This window comes from Colius striatus, chromosome 19 (genome assembly GCF_028858725.1).
Source record: "Colius striatus isolate bColStr4 chromosome 19, bColStr4.1.hap1, whole genome shotgun sequence".
Taxonomy (NCBI): Eukaryota; Metazoa; Chordata; class Aves; order Coliiformes; family Coliidae; genus Colius; species Colius striatus.
The window spans coordinates 1,157,389-1,177,110 of NC_084777.1; the positions used below are offsets into that span (position 1 = coordinate 1,157,389).

Here is a 19,722-nt window from a genome sequence, read left to right on the forward strand (position 1 = left end):
AGGGATGTTGTGAGCAGACCAGTTGCAGACTCATCTGACCCTGGACCCATGGGTCCCCTCTATGTTTAGATGCCTTAATGAGACAGGCTTTTGTGGTCAGGGCTGCTGACAGGAAAGAAAAAGGGGAACATAAAAATGTGTGTAGGGAAGTGTCGTGTGAAGAGCCTTCTACAACATTCACGGGCTTTTAATGTCCTGAGGACAAAGTTGGAGGAATTTGAAGAAATAAAATCTCTTAGATGGCTCTGACAAATCATAGCATTGTGTACATAAAATTTAATGTATTTTAATTGACTCTGGGTTTGGCCCCCGTTGGTTTTATAGTGCTGTCATCTGGAAGGCAAAATATAGAGCTATGCTTTCTCAGCAGAACTGTGCTTGTATCCATGCTGGTTGTGTCTAGAAGACCAGACTTTGTGTGAGCTGGATAATTACCCTGTAAATGAACCAGAGCAAATGTAGGTTTGTGAAGTGTCTTCTAATGTGAGTAAAATATCGACTTGCCATCAATTAAGTTATTATGAGGCTGGATCGTGTGAAAAATAGCATGTGAAGATGTAGTTACACTGTATCGTGAGACATATGTACATAGGGATCGACTTGGTATCCAAAAAATCAGTCCCACCATGTGGAATAAGTTCTTGACTCCAAAGAGGACACTTGGCACAGAGCAGATGCGCTGCTGCTTCAGCCAGGGAAGTAGCTGGTAATTAGAGGCTCATCTGTCAATCAGATGCAAAGAAAGAAAGGGCATATTTGTGGAATGAGCTTGATGAAAACAGAGGGATACTGGGATCAGAGATTCTCGGTTTCTTCTCTGGGTTTGGAGAAGAGTGTGATTTGTCACGCTTCCTTGTGAGCCGCTGCTGTTGCTGCACCCAGCTTGCTCCTCTTCCTCTCTGCTCAATGCGCTTGGAGGTTGTTGGTGCTCTTTTTGTGCAAGATGAGCACTTTCTCAGTTTCTCTTGCTTTCCTCCCCATTGTGAAATTAAGGGAGATTTCTTAGTACACAGAAGACCCCGTTGATCTCTGAGCTGCCTAGTTACGTAGAACAGTTTGATGACTACAGCAGTTCCATCCTAAAAATGTGTGGCAGTCCTGGGGACTCATGTTACGAGCAGCCAGTTGTAGCTGTGACCAATATGTGGCAGCTTTCCTCCTCAAGTGCATAATTGTATTACCATCGATTTAAATATTCGATTTACCAAACGTTGCTGCCTGCTACTCCAGCGGTATCATATAAGACACATCACAACAGATACCGAGTTTAAAGATTACTTTAAATGGCTTTAATACAGGCAGAGGTCAGAAAAGGCAAGATAACAGCAAAAGAGGCTATGTCAAAAAGTAATTAGAGCAGGACAAATGGATTGTGCAGGCATGTCGAAGGCTGTTATTTCTGTAGGCAGTGAGTAGGAAAGGTGTTAATGTAATGTGACAGATCTGGAGCAAAAATGAGGGTGCAGGGAAAACAAATAGGAGCTGACCAATGGAATGGTTTAAATTATGAGGTTTGCTTTAACATAATTTGATTACACATGAAAGAGATGTTTAGTGTAGTTTCTTTGAAAACCTAATTGTCTTAAATACTGCATGTTCGATGCAGTCTTTACAGCCAAAGCAGCGGTCCCTGCTCTGTGGCAGACCCGCTCTCTGTCAGGAACGAGCATGTGCACAGTTTGCCCTGTGCAGCTTCACGACTGGAGAGGAGGAGGGAGGATTTCTTTTTTTCCCTAGTGTTAGTCTAGAAAATTGTCTTTCATTTGCACTCATGTACATCTTAATTTGGGACCTCGTGCTGTCTGGGGTGAGTGGTACCTGGGGCCTAGGAGCTTTAGTCCCATTCTAACAAGTTCTGGAAGGACGTTTCTGCTCAGCTTTTTCTTGTCATGTAAAGCAAGAGAACAGCAAGAAAGCAACCTCACCAAGTGAAATGTCACACTCAAAGAAAACCGACAAAAAAGGGGACGTTTTAAACAGCTGCTCCTAATAACAGAAAGGCTGATTGCGGTGGAAATAAAGCCGGAGGGCCCCGCAGCCGCCGCGGTGCGTGTCCGGACCCCCGCAGACACCCGAGGGGGCTGCGGAGCGCGGCGGGCGCTGCCGGGCCGGAGCCGGTGGGCCTGGGCTCCTGCGGGCGGCGAGAGCCGCTCTGAAAGTCGGGTTGTGCCCCCGAATCGGGGCTTGGCGGCGGGGCCGGGCGGGGTCCGCGTCTGCAGGGTCCCCGTGCGATGAACCGGGGCCGCCGTGCTCGGGGTAACACACCCCCCAGCCGGCCACGGCAGCCGCCGGCCGCCGCTCCCCTCGCTGCGCTCCGCTCCAGCCGCTGCCCGCCGTCCGCCGGTGCGGTGCTGCCCTCTCCTGCCCGGCCGCCGGCCCGCAGCCTCCCGCGCCGCCCGGCCCGGCTGCCGCGGCCCGGCCTCAGCCCGCGCCCTGCAAGATGGCGGGTCGGGGCCGGGGCGCAGCGGGACCGGCTCCCACCGCCCTGTGGGTAGCACCGCTTCCAGACTCGCTGCAAGGCCCGAGGATTAGAAGCTGTGGGCGTTTTTTCTCGCCCCGTTCGTCCGTGCTCGGAGGTGGCCCCGCGCAGAGCGAGTGATGCCGCAGCCTGCCTGGGCACCTCACCGCGCGGTGCGTCCTCTGCCTCCCCCTGCCACGCTTTCGGTGCCGGGAAGCCTGCCCCAAACCCGTCCCTTCCCTGTCCCTGTTGCCAACTCTCACCATGTGCCAGAAGCACGGAGCAGTCGGTCAGTTCACAAGCAGGATTTGTATTCCTGATGATCTAACCCAGCTAATTAGCAACTGCAGTCATGACAGTGTTTGGTGCAAGTACAGAAGCTGCTGCATGGGTTCTGAAGGTTTTTCTCCTCGTTGCATTGCTATCTGGCCTGAAATTTGAGGAAATGTGTTCTCAGGGGCTGGTTGGGGTTTTTTTTTGCTGGGGATACCAGCAACTGTTGCTGCCTATTTGGAAACAGTGCTCAGAATGATAACAACAGTTCAACAACAAACTGCTGGGCTGTTGTTATTAGTAAAAATACCAGCCATTGCAGCAGACAGTGTAGTTGGTAAAACTGCCATATAAGTCAGGCTTAAAATGATCTTTTGGCTTTTCAGTTTACAGCTGAAATGCACAAAATGAAATGTGAAATGCACAAAAGCTTTTCCTGCCTCTCAGAACCAGGCGACAGCCAGCCCTCTGACCTGTGTGCTCTCCGCTGTTCCCACATCCCGCTCAACATCTGCATTTGCTGCCCATTTCAAGTTTGGATGAGGAGATTGTAGTTCTGTAGGTGGGCTAGGCCAGGATGAAGCCCCAGAGCTGTGCCCAGGGTTTGCCTGGGCATCCTCAGCCTCAACATTGGCCCATGTGAGAAACAGCCGCCAGCAGCAGGACTCGAGGGCGCGAGGTCGGGTCTGCGCTGGCAGGTGCTCAGGGGCTGCGGGGCTGGCGCTGGTAACGGCCGCCCAGCCCAAGGACTTCCCTGTGTTTCCAGAATGGTCTGACGCCGTGTGAGCTGATTTGGGTTACTGGGAGTTACAGGAGATGTGTTACCAGAATGGGATGGAGTCATCCTGTAGGAAGGGGAGTGCTTTCTGCAAAGGGTTTAGAAAGGAGCTCGATTGCCTGCTCATAGAAATGTAAAGCTTCTCCCTTTGCAATCCTCCTTTCTTGTACTTGTCCACTAAGGCAGTAAAACCATATACTTCTCATGCCTGCAATCCCATTTGTTTTCCTTTTTCCTCTGAAGGCACCTCTCTAAGGAGCCCTTAACCTCCCCCCTGCCTCTCCTCTGTTATACAGAGCGGGTCTCCGCTGTTTGTCACCCGTCAGGCAAGATGCAATGAAATGCTTCTCGCGAGCCGTTCAATAGATGGTCAATTCAGTAGCCAAGCAAATAAAAACACAAATCAACAGATAAAACTGGAATTTGGTAGAAGGATTCATTTTGCACATGACCCATCAAACTAGTACTTTCAAACCAATCACACTGATTTTGTGTGTGCACAGTGAATACCTTCAGCAGAATTAGTAACACCCCACTCCTGGTGTGTTTAACACCAGGGAGCAGAGGAGTTACCCACGGCTGTTACTGAACTGTTGCCACGGGACTTCTCAGAAGTCAGGCAGATGTTTATTACCATTTCTTGCAGTTCCTTCCATGGCTTCTCTAAACAATTGCAATTGTTTTATTTTCTCTGAAACATCTGTATGTATAGAGTGAGGAGAATAGAGTGGGGAAAGCATGTGCTGTGTTACCTGGATCCACTTCTCCCTCTGCATTGGCTCAAAGTGGTGACATGTGCAGTTCTCAGGCTGCTGAGGGGTGTTAATCTCAGTTTATAACATTTATTCAGCTACATTTGCAAACTAGCTTGGTTCTGGCATACGGGTGCTGGTGTTGTTTCCCAGCTGAGGCTCCTGTGTGTGTGGAGCTGTTCCTGCACCCATCAAACGTGTGGACTCAGGAGTGTCGGTGCTGCAGAATGGAGATGCTGCCAGTGGCACTGTTTATTGGTAAAATAGTCTGGTGTTTCCTTACATCCTGTTTCCTTACTTGCTTGAAATCAAATCTTCAGTGTTTTAGTTTGGTACATGGCAAGCTTGGCTATGTGGAGGCAGCTCTTGGTTTAGTTGCCTTCAGCTCTGAGATGTGCTCGGTTTTGTTATCCTCAGCCCGGACTTTGTTCCTGCCACAAAGGGGCCGATGGCTCAAACTGTGTGGACACAACAGAGCCCTGATTGTCATGAAAATGGGCAAAGCCTCGCTGGAGCCTGGAGAATTATGAAACTGGGACTGTGGGTGGGAGGGTGAGAGAGTGAGGAAGGGCCTGCCCCTGTGCTGAGGCCACGCAGCTCTGCCAGCCCCGCGCTGCCCAAATCTGGGGTTTTGTGAAAGCTTGTAGGGATCTGCTGTAGCAACTGACGGTGACTGCAGAGTGTCCTGGAGGACCTTGGCTGTCCTGGTCTGGCAGTGTCTGCCCCATTGCAGTGCTGCCTCATGACTCCAGTTGGACTCTACGTTTATGAAAAAAGTCCTGTCTTTTGAGTATTCCTTCTCCCTGGAGTTTTGGTCTCAGCATGTGCCTGGGAGCACTTGGTGAGAGTGGCAGTGCCCACTCCACTCCTCCCTGCCGGGTCACTTCCCGCAGGCAGCCCAGGCAAAACTCCCCTGTTCCCAAAAGCAAATAGGGAAAATGTGCTTAAGGAAAGGCTCTCAAAGCACACCTGCAATTCTGCAAGTTGCCTTTGAAAGTGTTGCACAATGCTCATGCATCTTTTCCTTTCCTCCTGCCACATTTATAACCGGTCATCTCCTGCTTTGCCTGGCACTGCAGCTCACTGAACAAATTGCAGCAAGAGGCAGCGTTTTCCTGCCCTCACTTGCAGAGAAGGACCATGTGGGTAACGGGATGAGCCACTGCTCAGCATACCCTGGAGATCTTCCTGTGTCCTCCTTTTGCTTCCCGTGCCGGTCCCTTATGGCTTTAATGTCAAGACAATAAATCTGTTGCAGGCAGCGGTGTCACTTGTCCAGTTTTTGGCAATGGTTTTGGCTTTTCCTATTATGAACTGGTGTCACTCTACAGTTTTAGATGTCTGTTACAGTAGCATCGGCGTTTTCTTTTTGGAGTGGGAATTGGCTGATTCCAGCTGAAGTAAGAGCCAGCCACGGTATTTTTCCTTTTACCAAACTTGCTTTAAGGCTGTTTGTTTCAGACAACGGAATTAATCTTGTCTCTTTGCCTGCCCTCTCTGCCCATTCCTTGTTTGGCCTCTCCTTTTACAGAACAGTTCCAGAGCTCTGCAATTATTTTCTGCCCTTCAGGATTTATTATGGACAAACTGTGACATGTGTATTTAATGTGAGTTTTGAGTAATTTGGAAGATTTAAGTTGTTTGGCCAGTTATCCTTTTTCCCAGACAGCTTTTGTCTATGCTTGCAGTTGTTTCTGAATTAGCAGGGTGGAGTGTTTTTTCGTTGTATCTCTGTTTTGAATCCCAGCAGCAGTTGTGTGAGCAACTTCGTGCCGGCCTCTTATCCTGAAGATTAAGTTGCTTCATTTCAAATTGCTGTATCCACATGGCACTGCGCTGTTACAAAATATGCACTCTGCATTCTGGTCACACTTCTCCGGGGGGTGCTGGGAGCAGCGGTGTGCTCACATGGGATGAAGAATGCGGAGCTTTGGGAGCAGGCACAATTGCAAACAGCTGTGTCAATAGTGCAGCCAGGGCTGCCTTACCTTGGCCATGCGCTGCGAGGGCAGGGGAGCAGGCTGCTCGCACAGCCCTGCTTTGGTAACCTCCAAAGTGAAAAAACAGAGGTCAATCCAAAGAGTATGTCAAGGACCAACACAGCAACTTTACAGATTTACAGCATAAGCAAACGGGAGCCGTGGCCCATTGCAGTGGTGGTTTGCGAGAGCTCGCTCCTGCAGCATGCACCTGCTCCCGCAGGAACGCGGCTTACACACGGCCCTGTGACGGGCAGAGTCACGGCACGGACCTGAGACTGACTGGTTGGACCCCCTCCCCAAGCAAGGTCAGCTGGAGCAGGGTGCCCAGGCTGCCAGGAGGATGCTGCTGAGCTCTGCTTCTGCACACACATGGGGTTATTTGCGTTGCTGGATGTCACCAGAAGGCAATAAAATTTCAGGCTTGGGATGGGGTGAAATATGACCTCTTTTGTTGCCTCTGTCTGTGCTTTGTTTATTTTAACTCAGCCGTTTCTCAGAGCATGGTTTCGGCCCTGTGGTCCTCAGGATAAGGAGCAGAAACAGACCCTGAATTTTGGAGGGAGTCAGCATAGGCATCAGGAGCACAGGCTCAACTGGGCATCGGCACAAACGGCTTTGGCTGTTCCCTTAAATGTCTTGGTGTAGTGAGCATTGGTTTGGGCTTGTTCAAACCCAGCTGACAATGGGGACAGGATATCGGACATCCCATGTTTGAAGTGCTAAGGACACATGAACTGATCAATATCCAATGCTGAGTTTATCCCAGGAGGAAGATGAAGGAGCAGAAGAGCTTCCTGACAACATTCACAGCTGCAGAGAAATGCATGGCTCTATCTGACAGAGCCATTACCGGTGCAGCCATAGTGGTACCTGTTTTGAGGCAGGCAGATAAATCAGCTATGGGTTTATTGTTATGAAAGCTTGCAGGGACACTAAGCTCAGAGGCAGAGACAAGCCGTGTGCATTTTTTGTCATTATAGTGCAAGTTTTCTTGTCGCAGCTAATGTGATTGTAACTCCGCTTTAGCAGTAGTGCTGCTGAACTTATTTGTGTCCTATTAGGAAAGTGAATACCAGCTCGCTGACAAGCTGGTGTAGATCATACTGTTCAGTTCCAATCATTTAATTGACCTTTGCACTTGTCCATCACCAGCTGCGCGTGCACCAGCTCTGCCCTGTCCATCATCTCCTCGCACACACCGTGTGGTTCAGGCCACCAGAACCGGGCTGCACGGCTCACTCATCCCCGGCAGCATCAGCCACACCAGTCCTCCCATGGGACCTGCTCTCTCAGGGACTCAGGGATCCCTTGTTCCTGCTGATGGCACACCTCCTTTTATTTCCTGATCTGTTCGTGTTTGTTCAGGCAGTGGTTGGGTTTTTCCCCCACTACATCCCAGTTTTAAGATGGTACCACGGCAGTTCAAAGCCGACAGCAGAACGTGCCTGCAGGCGGAAGGCAGGAGCCCCGATTTCCCAGCGTGTCTCAGCAGGTGTATTTTTTTCTGGAGCCAGATTTGTTTTCCATGTTAATCTGAGTACTGCTCTTCAAGTCAGCTTTGATGAAGCTGATGATGAAAGTCACTTTTCTCAACCAGTCCTGTGCTGTCTCAGAGGATAGAAAATGGGTTGTATAGCAGCTTCATGAGCTTTCCTCCAGAGTGCTGGTGTTGGGCATGGCTGATGGGGATGTGAGAATAGGTTGTGCTTCTGCTTGTCTGGCAACTACCACCTTTCTGTAAATGAAGACTGTGGGATGGAGCGTGAGCTTGTGTGGCGTTGCTGGTGCCCTGTTGGAAATGTGTGTTATGACAAAGTGCATGTGTTTCCCTGTCCCACAAGGAGGGCTCTGGGCCCCTGGGACCACCGCCAGCGCCGAGTCCCCGGTCTGTGCCTGCTGGGAGCCCCGGTGCGTGCTGGCTGGGGCTGTGGCTGCCGGCTGTGCCGGGGTGGGCGCAGGGCAGAGCTCGCTGGCGGGCAGCACGGTGCCTTCCCGTGCCCGTTGCTGCCTGTCCTTGCTCGGCTGTAAAGTGGGACCCATCCACCCATCCGAGCTCGCGTTTCAGTGAGGATTAAAGCTAAGCATGGCTTTTGGCCAACACTTGTTACCAGCTTAAAGCCATAAATGTCACACTAGCACTTCGTGTTTTCCTGGCGTGCGCGTTAGTTGGGTCCCGCAGCGGCCGGCTCCCGTGGCCGTGCTGGGAAGCCGGTGCGAAAGCCACGCGTGGCCGTGCCCGCGCTCAGCTCCGGGGCCGGCGGCCGCCGCTGCCCGCCTGGGGACCGGCCTTCGGCGGAGACCCCGGGCGAGCGGCCCCTCCCCGCCCCCCGGCGCTGACATCACGGCTCGTTAGCATAGGGCCGGCCCGCGGTCGGCGGCGATGGCCGAGCCGGGCTGCTCGCTCGCCCGCGCCGCTGGCCCCGCTCCCCGCCGCGCCGTCGCCATGAGGCGGCCTTAGGAGCGCGGCGCCGGGGGGATGAAGCGGGACTCGACCTGCATGGAAGGTGAGCGCGGCCGCGGGCACCGGGCTGTGTTGGGGCGCGGAGGGCGCTCGGGGCGGGCGCTGAAGCCCCTGGGCAGGGCTCTTTCCTTGTCTTCCCGTGTTTGCTGGCCCGGCACGGCAGCGCTCAGCTGCGGCCCGGATCGTGCCGCTGGGAAAAAAACACCACAAGCCCGGTATCGGTTCGGTTTATGGCTTAATTTGTTTAGATTTTAAACTTCCTAATCCCTTTCACCATCTGGACGAGCTGTTTTTAGTATTGTTAGTTATTGATAGCAGCGGGGTCACGGAGGCACTGGGTGACTCGGCTCCGTTTCCCCCGGGGCTGAGGCTGGTGCGCTGATATGTTACACCCGCTTTAGAAGATATTCCTATGCTGGAAGGGAGAATACAGACGAAATACTTTGGGAAGGCACGTTGGCCGTTTGGGTAACACATTTCAGAAAGTCACTATTTGGAGTGGTGCCTGGGCCCAGGCTCCTGTAGGGCAGCGGCTGCGGGGGGTGCTGGGCACGGTTTAATCTTAGATTGGCTTAATTCCACACCGTTCTCAGTCGTTGCAATCTTGACGAGTTGGAGAGGTCCAAGAGGATGGTTTTCAGGCTGGCAAGACAGTTTTTAATCATCACTGCTCTGTAAGGTATCAGTTGGAAAGCCCCGAGTGTGCGGCGGGTTGCAGCCGGGCGTGCGGCCGCGCAGGAGCGGGCCGGCGCAGGCAGAGGGCTGGATGCGCTCCCCGAGTTGGTTTAGAGAAAGTTGCTGCCTTGGGAAGGTGCCGGTTCCGCTCAGCCTGGATCTGTGGCTGCCTCAAGGTGGGTAGCACGGCCGAGACCCTCCTGCCTGTGCCCGCAGCTGCTGTTTGGGCTGAGGGGGGCCCGTTTTGGTGCGGGGGGCTTTTGTTCCAAACTCTTTGTGCAACAACTGGCCGCGGTGAAGGATCAGGCTCTGCTGCCTGTTCTCCTGGGCTGCACAATGGGTTGGGGCCGGGGGCTCGCAGGGTCCCTCGGCTGGCTCCTGCCTGGCAGGGCTGGCCCTGGGTGCTCTGGGGAGCAGGCTGGGTGTTGGGGTGAGGGGGGAGGCTGGGCCAGGGAAGGGGGCTCCCAGCTTGCCCGCAGCAGTTGCATCTCACAGATGAGTTTTTGATATGCAAATGGATCGATCCCAGCCTCGGAAGGAAAGGGTGATGGGCTTCATCAGCTGCATGCTCTTGATTTATACCTCCCAGAAAAGAGCAGCCAATGATTTCTGTTTTCTCACGAGGGTTTTCCTTTGACTAAACTCTTCTTTGTCAGAAACAAAACAATTGTGGGACGAGACCATCGGTTTTGGCTTTAATGGCTGGAGAGGAGAGCAAAACTAAGATGTGCTGGCTGTTTCTCTGTCAGCATTTCTCCTCTTTCAGTACTTGGTTGGCGTGTGTCTCTAAGTGGAACATCTTACAGTACAGAGCGTAAGATTGCAGGCAGCCTCTTTCTTTCCCCTTTTTTAAAGGGCTGGAGGAGGCTTGTCCATTTAAATTAACCTTTCTCCCAGCTGGGCACACAAATGTTTTTGTTTTAGTTCACAGAGGGTTAATTCTATTCAGGCTCTCCCCATGGCCGCCTGATCCGGGGCAGCACAATCTGCTCTTTGAGCCCGGCGTGGCCAGGCAGGACGCCGGGCCCTTCGCCTGCGGCCAGCGTGGGGCTGGGACCCCCATCTGTGGGGTCGGTGGGGTGCAGGAGCGGGATGCCCCGGCCCATTGTGCGCCGGGCGCTGGGCTCGGCCGCCGAGGCTGCTGCTGGCCCGGCCAGGGGCTGCTGAACAGAAAATTTAATCCCTGTGTTCATCGATTATAAGTTAAAGAAAAGCCCTTTAAGCGGACGCGCCTGGTTTTAGGGGTGGGCTTGTTAGGACAATGCCCTGCTCAGCAGTGAGGGGAGAATGACTCCGGTTCTGCATCTTGAATTTAACAAGATGGTTTCCTTGAAACTGGAAATTGACAATGAAAAGAAATCATGAGGATCTTACCAGGGGAAAAAGAAACCCTAACATGTTTGTTTGTGTTTGAGGCATCACCAGAGGCAAGAGACGAGTGGGATTTGGGAGGATTTAAGTAACACATGTGTGAGAGCTCCCCTCACCCCCCCTCCCCAAACAGCTGGTATTCAGCAGCTTGAGGTTTAAACACAGGAGCTGTGTGTGATAGGGCAAGCTCGTCACCCAGCAGATAAATGATCAGCAGTTGATGTAAAATGTATTAATGAATCACAGCGCCGAGTGTTGTCCATAACCTTTTTTTTTAGCTGTGAAAGAGTTTCTTAGCTGTAAATCATATTCTGTTGTATCAATGGGAAGTTTTCAGAGTCCTCCCTCCCGCTTTCCCCCAGGGCCCGATCCCAGCACCGATCCTAAACCTCTGCAGGTTTGGGTTTGCGCCTTTGCTTTTGGCCTCCCTCTAGGAAAGAAAGTCTTTGTTTCTGCTCCGTTACAGCGCACTGATATTCCAGGTCTGGCAGGCTGTCTGCACTGCCACGGGGCCTTACTGCTGAGGGAAGTCTGTGCATAGGAATAGGTGCTGTGTGGTTTGATGCTGCATCTGCAGGGGCGAGTGTGACCCTCCCCGTGCCCCCAGCAGCTCGGACACCGCTGGCGCTTCCCTGGAGCCTGCTCGGGGGGTACAGGTGGGAGCAGGGATGGAGGCTCGCTGAGGGCTGGGGTGTGTCCTCAAACTTTCATTTATTTGTTGTGTATTTTATGTGCTCATTCATGTGCTTTAGTGTTTGCTATCTGTGTCTTCGCCGTGTGCTTCAGCAGGTTCAAAGGCATTTCCTTCTGGAAATCCACAGGAATTCTCTGTAAAATTGTCAAGGTCCTCGTTTTGCTGAGAGGAAAAGCAAGTCTTAAAATTCAGCTTTATTGCTTCTGCCGTTACCTGATAAACATAGGCAAGCAGAGATTTCTTTCTCGCACCATCTTCTGTGACTCTTGTATAACATCCTAATATTCTTGGAGAATTTACATTGTATTAAAATGTGGTATGAAACCTCCCATGACCTCTGAAAACAATGCGGCCTTTAAAGTGGCTTCGGGGAGGGGCTAGCGAGGGAGTAGCCATAAAAATCTTCAGGGTTCAAGATGAGGTTGAGATTTTTGTGAGTGCTTTTGTCGTAGCAGCAACTGTTTGATTTAGTGGCCCCTGCTACAATGGGTTCTGAGAACAAAGCCAGAATATCCCGTGTATGAGTTGGTTAAATGTAAGACTCATCAGGAAAATTGGGGGGGGGAGGTTTCCCTGGCCCTCTTTCTCTGAAGTAAACCACGTGCAAGGTGTTTGCAAAAACTTCTTATCGTTTCCCTGTTTCCTAATTTACATTGTGTTGTACGGCTTTTGAAACCAGTGGGGTCCGAAAGACAGAGGTAACAGCCAGGGAGGAGGCAGCGGGGGCAAATCCACTTACACCTTGTTGTACTTACGATGTGTTCTGATATTCTAGTGAATTTCCAAGGCTAAGGGAGTTCAGAGCATCCCCAATGCAAAACTGCTTCAAGTTTGCCTGTGCTTCCCTATTTCTGCAGCTCTGCCCTGGCTGTCCCACCCTTTCCCTGCACAAGGCACTTGCATTAAGTAGGGTGAAAAATAGCAAAGGTCAGGAGCTGCCAAGCCCGTGTGCTGCAGGGGGAGCAGCCTGGGCCTGCTCACGGGGCCCACAGCGTTTTTTAAACCTCTGACTCTAAGGCTTTCTGCAGGTAATTATTTTTGAGCTGCTGGTTGTACATGAGCAGCAGTTTATGGGGTGCACAGCACCTCTCTAGTGCCTGGAGGTCTGTGTCTTTGTTCACGGGGTGTGCTGCTGTTATAGGGTGAACTTTAATCTGGAAGCTCACCCAGTGAACAGCTTCTGCAGGGAGACACTGCAGGTATCGTGGTGATGGGGCCGTTCACACCGCCTTGCCTCACCCTGCTCCTGGGGAGATGGGGACAGAGAGGGAGGGATTCCCTTTCTTCCTTGCTGCCATCACCCAGGCTTCCCATGCTTGCCAGGCAGCGGCCCTTTTCTTCCCACAACAAAACATCTGTGCCTGGGAATGAGCCCTGGTTCACATCCTCAGTGTGGGCTGAGGGGGAGCCCCGCCACGCTCCCGGGGTTCAGAGGGAGCCCCGCCACACGCTGGGCTCCAGCACTGCACAGTGCCAGGCTCCACCACATCCTTTGCTGCCTTTCCCCACGTGGAAGGCTGTAGTTTCATGGCTCCCTAATTTGGCCCCAGCTTGCCCGGCCCCGTGCCCGGCAGCGAGCACAGCGGCTGCTGCTGACCCCGGGATCCCCCAGCGCCCACGGTTTATGGCACTGCTGGGGGAAGGGCCAGGAGTTAAGCTGTGGCTGAGCTAAACCCTGCAGATAGAGAGGACTCTTCTGTCCCAGGCTAATCCCCAGCCCCCTCCCAATGTTTTATCAGATAGCTGAAGGTAGAGATTATGCAACTGGTGACTACAAAGTCATGTTTAGCCACCTTCCTTCAGTGAGATGCTCAGATAGCCCCCGTCCTGATCTGTACCAGCATTCCTGGGCTCTGCCTTAAGCACATACCTGAAGTTGTCTGTCCTGTAAAACTGGGAATGTTTTAGTGTGGTGGTGACACTGTGAACGTCTATTTAAAGTCTGTGTTTATTCATACACCACTTCATTTTAAGGTTTTATAACAATTGCACTGAAATTTGCAGAAAAGTGCGTTTTTGCATGCTGTGATTAACAAACCTTTTAAAGATTACTACAGATTGGGTTTGGTTTCTGCTGGGTTTGAACGGTGGAGAAAGCTGCTTATGAATAACAGCAGCTGGTTTAGATTTTTGCTTGGCTTTTGCAGCCAAAAACTGGTTTAATTTCTCATCCTAACACATTTGGCTCATTTATTTCTATTGCATTTACATGTTCTCCAGCAGTAAGAAGCTACACACTGGTTTGTCAGGTTGCTTAGGCTTTATCAAGATTGCAGAGCTCTTGACTGTGTCTTCTACCTCCTGCTGCTCCAGAAATCCTGGAGATAAGAATGGTTTTTTCTCAGAAAACTCCCCAATCCAATGAGTGAGGAAAACCAGTCTCGGTCTTGTGCTGAAGTGAGGTTGAGCCAGTTTATCATCTTCACAAGCCAGTACTGCAGTTAGGCTGGTGTTTTGCAGGGACTGTGTGGTTTTGCTGGGTGCCAGAAGGCAGGAGCTGTGGGGAGCAGAGCAGCGAGCAGCTGCCCATCCTGCTTCAGCCCCTGCCTCCCCCGGTGCTGCACCAGGCTTCCCTCTGCCTGCTCTGCTGCGACATCTTTCTCTGGAGTAGTCATGACAGGTGTTTTGTGTTTAGAGTTTGTGCTCTTCCTTCCCTCCTTCTTGCTCTTCATGTCTTTTTTTATTATTCTTTCTGTCCCTTGTACTATCTCTTTATGTTTCTGTTTCCCTTCTCTTGCTGCCCTCTCCCCACCTCCCACCGTTCTTCTCAACCACTTTCCTTTATCCATCAAGGCCCGTCATGGAGCATCGCTGTATCCCCCTCGACATCTGGACAAGTTGCCATTGTTGAGTGTTCAGAGGAAAACCTGAAAATTGGGCATAAAATCAACTTGCAGGGCAACACAGCACAGCATGTGTGTGCCACACTGATGGGAAGATGTCATCATCCGTTTCTGTGCTCTGATCTCTGTCTTTCATTCAGGGAATACATAAGGTAGTGCTGGGGAGGCTGCCCAGGGACTCGTTTCCCCAGGTGATGGGTTTGGCCACTTGCCCATGGAAGGCACTGCAGTGTGTGGCCTCTTAGGGTTGTAACTGCTTCTTGTGATGTAAATGGTGCTTCCTTTCCCAAACTGCTTTCAATTCTGATATACTGTGTAACTCAGGGCATTTCTGAGAGGCTGGTTTTTAAACTTGGGGTTTACTTTTCTTCATTCTTCTTGCCACCATTGAGAATTTCTAGATTGAAGTGATTTTATTGGTAGTCATGGAACTGGATTTGTGGCAGGCCTGTGAGGCTTCAAAGCTGCACACCTCTGCACACCTCGCTCTGCTGACTGAGCAGGGGCGGTGAGGAGCCTCGTGCCACTGGCACCTCTGGCCCTGCTGTGCCGGGCTGCTGAGCCTGGTGTTTCTGGGTGAGCTGCCTCGTCTGGGCAGGCCACGGTGTGCTGAGGCTTTCCCACTGCCCTGGGGAGAGTTTCAGATTGCTCAGTGAGGCCGTTTTGGTGACCACAAAGCCTTTCCCCTTCTCTTGCAGATGAGCGGGTGGATCAGCGAACCTGCCTGATCTGCGGGGACAGAGCGACGGGGCTGCACTATGGGATCATCTCCTGCGAGGGCTGCAAGGGGTTCTTCAAAAGGAGCATCTGCAACAAGCGGGTTTACAGATGCAGCCGGGACAAGAACTGCGTCATGTCACGCAAACAGCGCAACAGGTGCCAGTACTGCCGGCTGCTCAAATGCCTCCAGATGGGGATGAACAGGAAAGGTGAGGAGAAGCGGGCTCTGTGCTGGCGGAGGCTCGGGCTGGGGTTACTGATGCTCCCTGCCCTTCCTCAGCTGCCATTTGGCATTGTACTTCTGCCTCTCAAAGTCTTGACAGGAAAAAGTGAAACTCACCAAAGTTACACATAGATCAAAGATTATTTCGGAACTACCCTGTGTTGGAGGGAAACGTGTATGAACAGCAGCACACCTGAGTGTTTGGAAAACTGATTGTTGTGATCCCTTTTCTCAGGGAAAGTGGCAGTTTGTTACTGGTCTTCCTGGCAGATCTGTCCTTGCAATTACCCTGAGCAAGGTGGTTGCTATTTCTATGCTTCAATATGCTAATGTGGCAAAAGTGAACTCACTTTTTTGTTTTGGGGCTTTTGAAGTCCCAAGAGATCAGAGATTGGACTTTGGGGAGCTTAGACCTGCAGTTGCTGCCTGTTGATAAGGTGTGAGGGTCTCTGGTTGATGTCACTTGTCTCCTGGCAGCAGCGTGTGGAGATGGGGAACATCAGAGGTGGTTTTGCCAGTTGAAGGTCGCTGAGGAGTCAGGTGTGGTCTGGGTTAGGGACAGCCCCCTCGTAGTCCCTGTGTGTGGAGGTGCTGAAATGCTACGGTGTCATCTTCAGGATGGAAAGTCTTAAGTAGGTCAGAAATTAATAATTAAACTGGGATTTATGTGTGTCACATGTCCCTAATTGTCACTCGAATCTTGTGACTTTTTCATCTCTGGAAATACTGTTACCCACTCAAAGCAGAGATTTCCTGGGTAATGGCTGCAGACGGTGGTGCTGCTGTAGCCCAGCTCATGCTCTTTCCTGGACATGCAGATGGACAGAGACCCCTTCCTGGCAGCCACACAGTGTCACCTCATGTTTTTTAAATGTAGCTATGGATGCCTTTGGTGCCATCATTCATGTGAAAGCCGCCTGTCAGAAACACTAAAACTTCCATAAATTTACTGCAAATCCGCTGGGATCTTCCTTTGAAAATGTGTCTCGGGGCCAGGATGGAAAGCTTATCTCCTGGCTGCTTTGGTTACAAATGGTCTTGGGGACTTTGATGGGGAAGGCTCTGTCACAGAGGAGTGTGGTGCTGGGTTGGTTTGGTTTAGGTGTTTGTAGCATGAAGTGCTCACACAGAATAACGGGATGGGAGGGATGGGATGGACCTCTAGAGACTGCTCATCGCTTCTCCCTCATTCCCTCAGCCCCTCCCCAGCACCCTTCTGCTCCAGCCCCTTCCCCAGCTCTGTGCCCGGCTCTGGCCACGCTGCAGCCCCTCAGTGTCCCTGTGGCAGTGAGTGAGGGGCCCGGTGCTGAGTGGTGCCCGGGACAGGGCGCAGTGAGGGGCTGGCACTGGGCAGTCCCGGCACAGGGCAGTCCCGGCACAGGGCACAGGGCCCGGCACAGGGCAGTCCCGGCACAGGGCACAGGGCACAGGGCAGGCCCGGCGCAGGGCGCCGCCAGGGTCGGTGTCGGCGGGCTCCCGGCACACGCGGCTCAGGCGCGGGGGCGCAGCGCCCCCTGGCGGCCCGGCGCGGCCCGTCACGGCAAGGGCTGCCCGTGGCTCCCAGCGCGGTTGGCTGCGGCGGCTTCTGAGTCACCGTCGGCAGCACAGCGCGGTGGGAAGCTAGAGAAACGCCCCCCAAACTGGGGAACTGTTACCATAGTTCCAGGAAGTCCAAAAGGCCTGGAGGGGGTGGCAGAGCTACCCGTGACAGCTTAGCTTCACAGCAGTTTCGTTTTTTAAATGAAAACCAAATGCCTTTTGCAGAGTTTGGTGCAACAGAAGCAGCCACGTTCATTGCCCTGAGCTCATCTTGCTGTGTGCTGAGGTTTGTGTGGTGGTAAAGGTCACCATGACTTTTGTATCCCGTGCTGTGGCTTCTCCAGTGTGCTTAAATGAATGCTGTCTGGCATTTTAAATGAGAATACCTGCTGTTACATGGGGGTGACAGAGTTTGCATTGGAAGGGTTAAAATTGTGTCACTGGTCTCCTAACAGGATGTTGCAGGGTGCCACAGGATCCCTGCTGCTGGCCACAGACTAGCAGAGCTTTAGGTCATTAGGCTGCTTTTATGTGGTGATTTGCATTCACTGGCTTGTGGTTACTGCTTTGGGAGAGGCAGTTTAGGTCCAAGGGCAGGGTGTGCATAGCTCTGCCCCGATGCACTGCCTTAGCTGAACCAGCCCCTGTAATCCCTGAGCTGTAAGTGCAGCACCGAGGCAGCTGGGGATGATTTGAGCTGAACATATCTGAAATCAAGTAGCAGTGTGGCTTTCCTGGTGCAGATTTTTCTCCTTAAGTTTGGTGTGATTTTGTGCTTCGGGAGGGCCTCCATCAGCCCCGTGTGTGAGCAGGGTGAGGCCGGCAGCAGCAAGGTCACCCTGCAGCTGCAGGCAGCTGCCTGCCAAGTCTGGCCAGGTCATGGTGGGAAAGAGATTGGGACCTGATAAACAGGGGGACCCAGCCCAGGAGAGGAGGCACACAAGGAGCAGGGCTGGTCCTCAAACACCGTCGCCTTCTGCAGAGCTGCTCTGCCAATAAAAAGAAAAACAGAGGCAAGAGGAAGGTAGAGAAGCAGCTCCAGGATAATCCCCTTAATTGGACTTTAAACAATTCCCAGGGAGCTTCAATAAGGAGCCTTAAAAACGCAGCTGAGCTGCTGTACTAAGAAACTGGGCTGCCCTTCTGAAAGGAAACTGCATGGCTGGCTCTGGTGACCCGTTATAAACGTTGACTTTGCACTCAGCCTTCTGGGGGAAAGTCTCCCCTCCATTTTCCCTGATAGCTGTAGGAGAGCTGACCCTGTGCAGTGCCAGCAGTGATGTTGGTTCCCAGGGAGGTGGATCACCTCTGTGTGGTGAGCAGCACAGCCGGGGTCTCTGCAGGTGGGGTCTGGCTCAGGGGCTGTGGGCAGTGCAGTCAGAAGTACCAGTGTTCACATTGCCTTTCCAGGCAGTCATGGGCATTCAGTGGGTTATTTCCAGGTGGGAAGTAGGGTTGCTTTTCATGTGATGCTCCTCATATCACGCTGGAATTAATCGTGAGGAAGGATTGCTATTGCTTCTTTACCTGTCACATGAATAAACTAAATTCCCTAAGCAGTGCTCAAGGCCCATCGAGGTGTTTATGCTCTTTGGAGTGAGGACGATGGTGTGTACTGCTCAAGCTCTCCAGTGCCCTGGCAAGCACTGGAGGATTCTGTGTAAACTGCTTAAATGAACAAAGCTAATCTTTTAAGATACAAAGATTCCCTTCAAAATGGTGTTTCTGGGATTCTGAGCAGTACTGTTCCTCACCAAGGTTTGGTTGTTTTCTTTCAGCAATCAGAGAGGATGGCATGCCAGGAGGCAGAAACAAAAGCATTGGACCTGTCCAGGTGAGAATATCCTGGCACTTCTCCATAGTTCCTTTCAGCTTTTGCTCTTTTGTGCTGACACACAGCTCCTCTCATGGTGTTGGGCTTGGGCCGTGGCAGCGGCTCGGCGTGGGATGGGATCAGGGTTGATTTGACTGAGCCTTTCTCAGCCCTGCTGGCAGAGCAGGGCTTTGACTCTCCACAAGTGTTAGAAATACATCATGAAGTGTAGATTTGTAACTACAGGTCGGTGCCTGCTTGTCCCTGGAGGGCACACGGCGCATCCCAGGCACCTTTGTGCATTCACACAGCCCGCAGCGCTCTGTCCTTTGTGAGCCGCACAAGGACGCCCGGCCCTCCACAGCTCCCAGTAAATCTCACGGGCTGCCTGCTGCAATTCCTTCGGTTGTTGCAAGCAGGGCACCCAGTAAATGTCTCGCTGATTGATGGCTCAGCTTGTCTGGAGATGTCTTGTAAAGCGTGAGGCAATTCAGCACAACAGCTTGTACTGCAGGCGTGAGAAATGATGGCCATTTCCAGCCTGCCTCTAGAAAAGAGGCCTTGCAAAACTTTACTATTTATTTTAATAAAACAGAAATAACACTGAAAGCATTTTCTGCTCACTCTGTGCCTATGAGAAGAATCTTCACCCCAGCCCAAAAGCAAACCATGAGAAGCTGGCTCTGCCTGCTTGGCGAGGTCCCCCAAAGCCAGCCGGGAAGGGGCAGGCGCTGGGCACGGTGCCTGTGCTCGCCAGCAGAGAGCCTGGCTCAAGCTACCAAACGTTCTCCTAGTTATAATGGAACATTTTGTGCTGTTTGCAAACATCACATTTGTAACAGCAGCAGTTGGTGATTCTCAGTGCCTGTGTGAGTCTGTCGAAGAGGAACAGGCTTTTTGTTCCTGGCCAGGCAGCACTTTGCCCTGCCTCTCTGAGCAGTGTAGCTGTGGGGACGCCGCAGCCTCTACTGGCCAGAGTGGGCCCTGCCTCATCCGAGACTGGTGTAATTGGTCAGAATCAGACCATAGGTTACATCATCAGCTCCATTTCCTGAGGTGAAGCTCTGTAGCTATCACACTCCTCAGATTCTGTGCCTGGGTAAAGCCTTCCAAGTGTTTCTGACACTTCTGCAAGACTGG

The 19,722-nt window shown here is 52.2% G+C and overlaps 1 protein-coding gene across 4 annotated transcripts in view; it reads left to right on the plus strand.

Annotated features, from left to right (window-relative positions):
- NR6A1 (nuclear receptor subfamily 6 group A member 1) overlaps positions 1 to 19,722 on the plus strand; it is an 82,665-nt gene that overhangs the window by 46,569 nt on the left and 16,374 nt on the right. For all 4 annotated transcript variants that reach the window (XM_062011737.1, XM_062011738.1, XM_062011739.1 and 1 more), the window contains 2 exons: positions 14,986 to 15,216; positions 18,548 to 18,603. In XM_062011737.1, the coding sequence (XP_061867721.1) occupies positions 14,986 to 15,216; positions 18,548 to 18,603 (287 nt within the window). The remainder of the gene's footprint in view (positions 1 to 14,985; positions 15,217 to 18,547; positions 18,604 to 19,722) is intronic.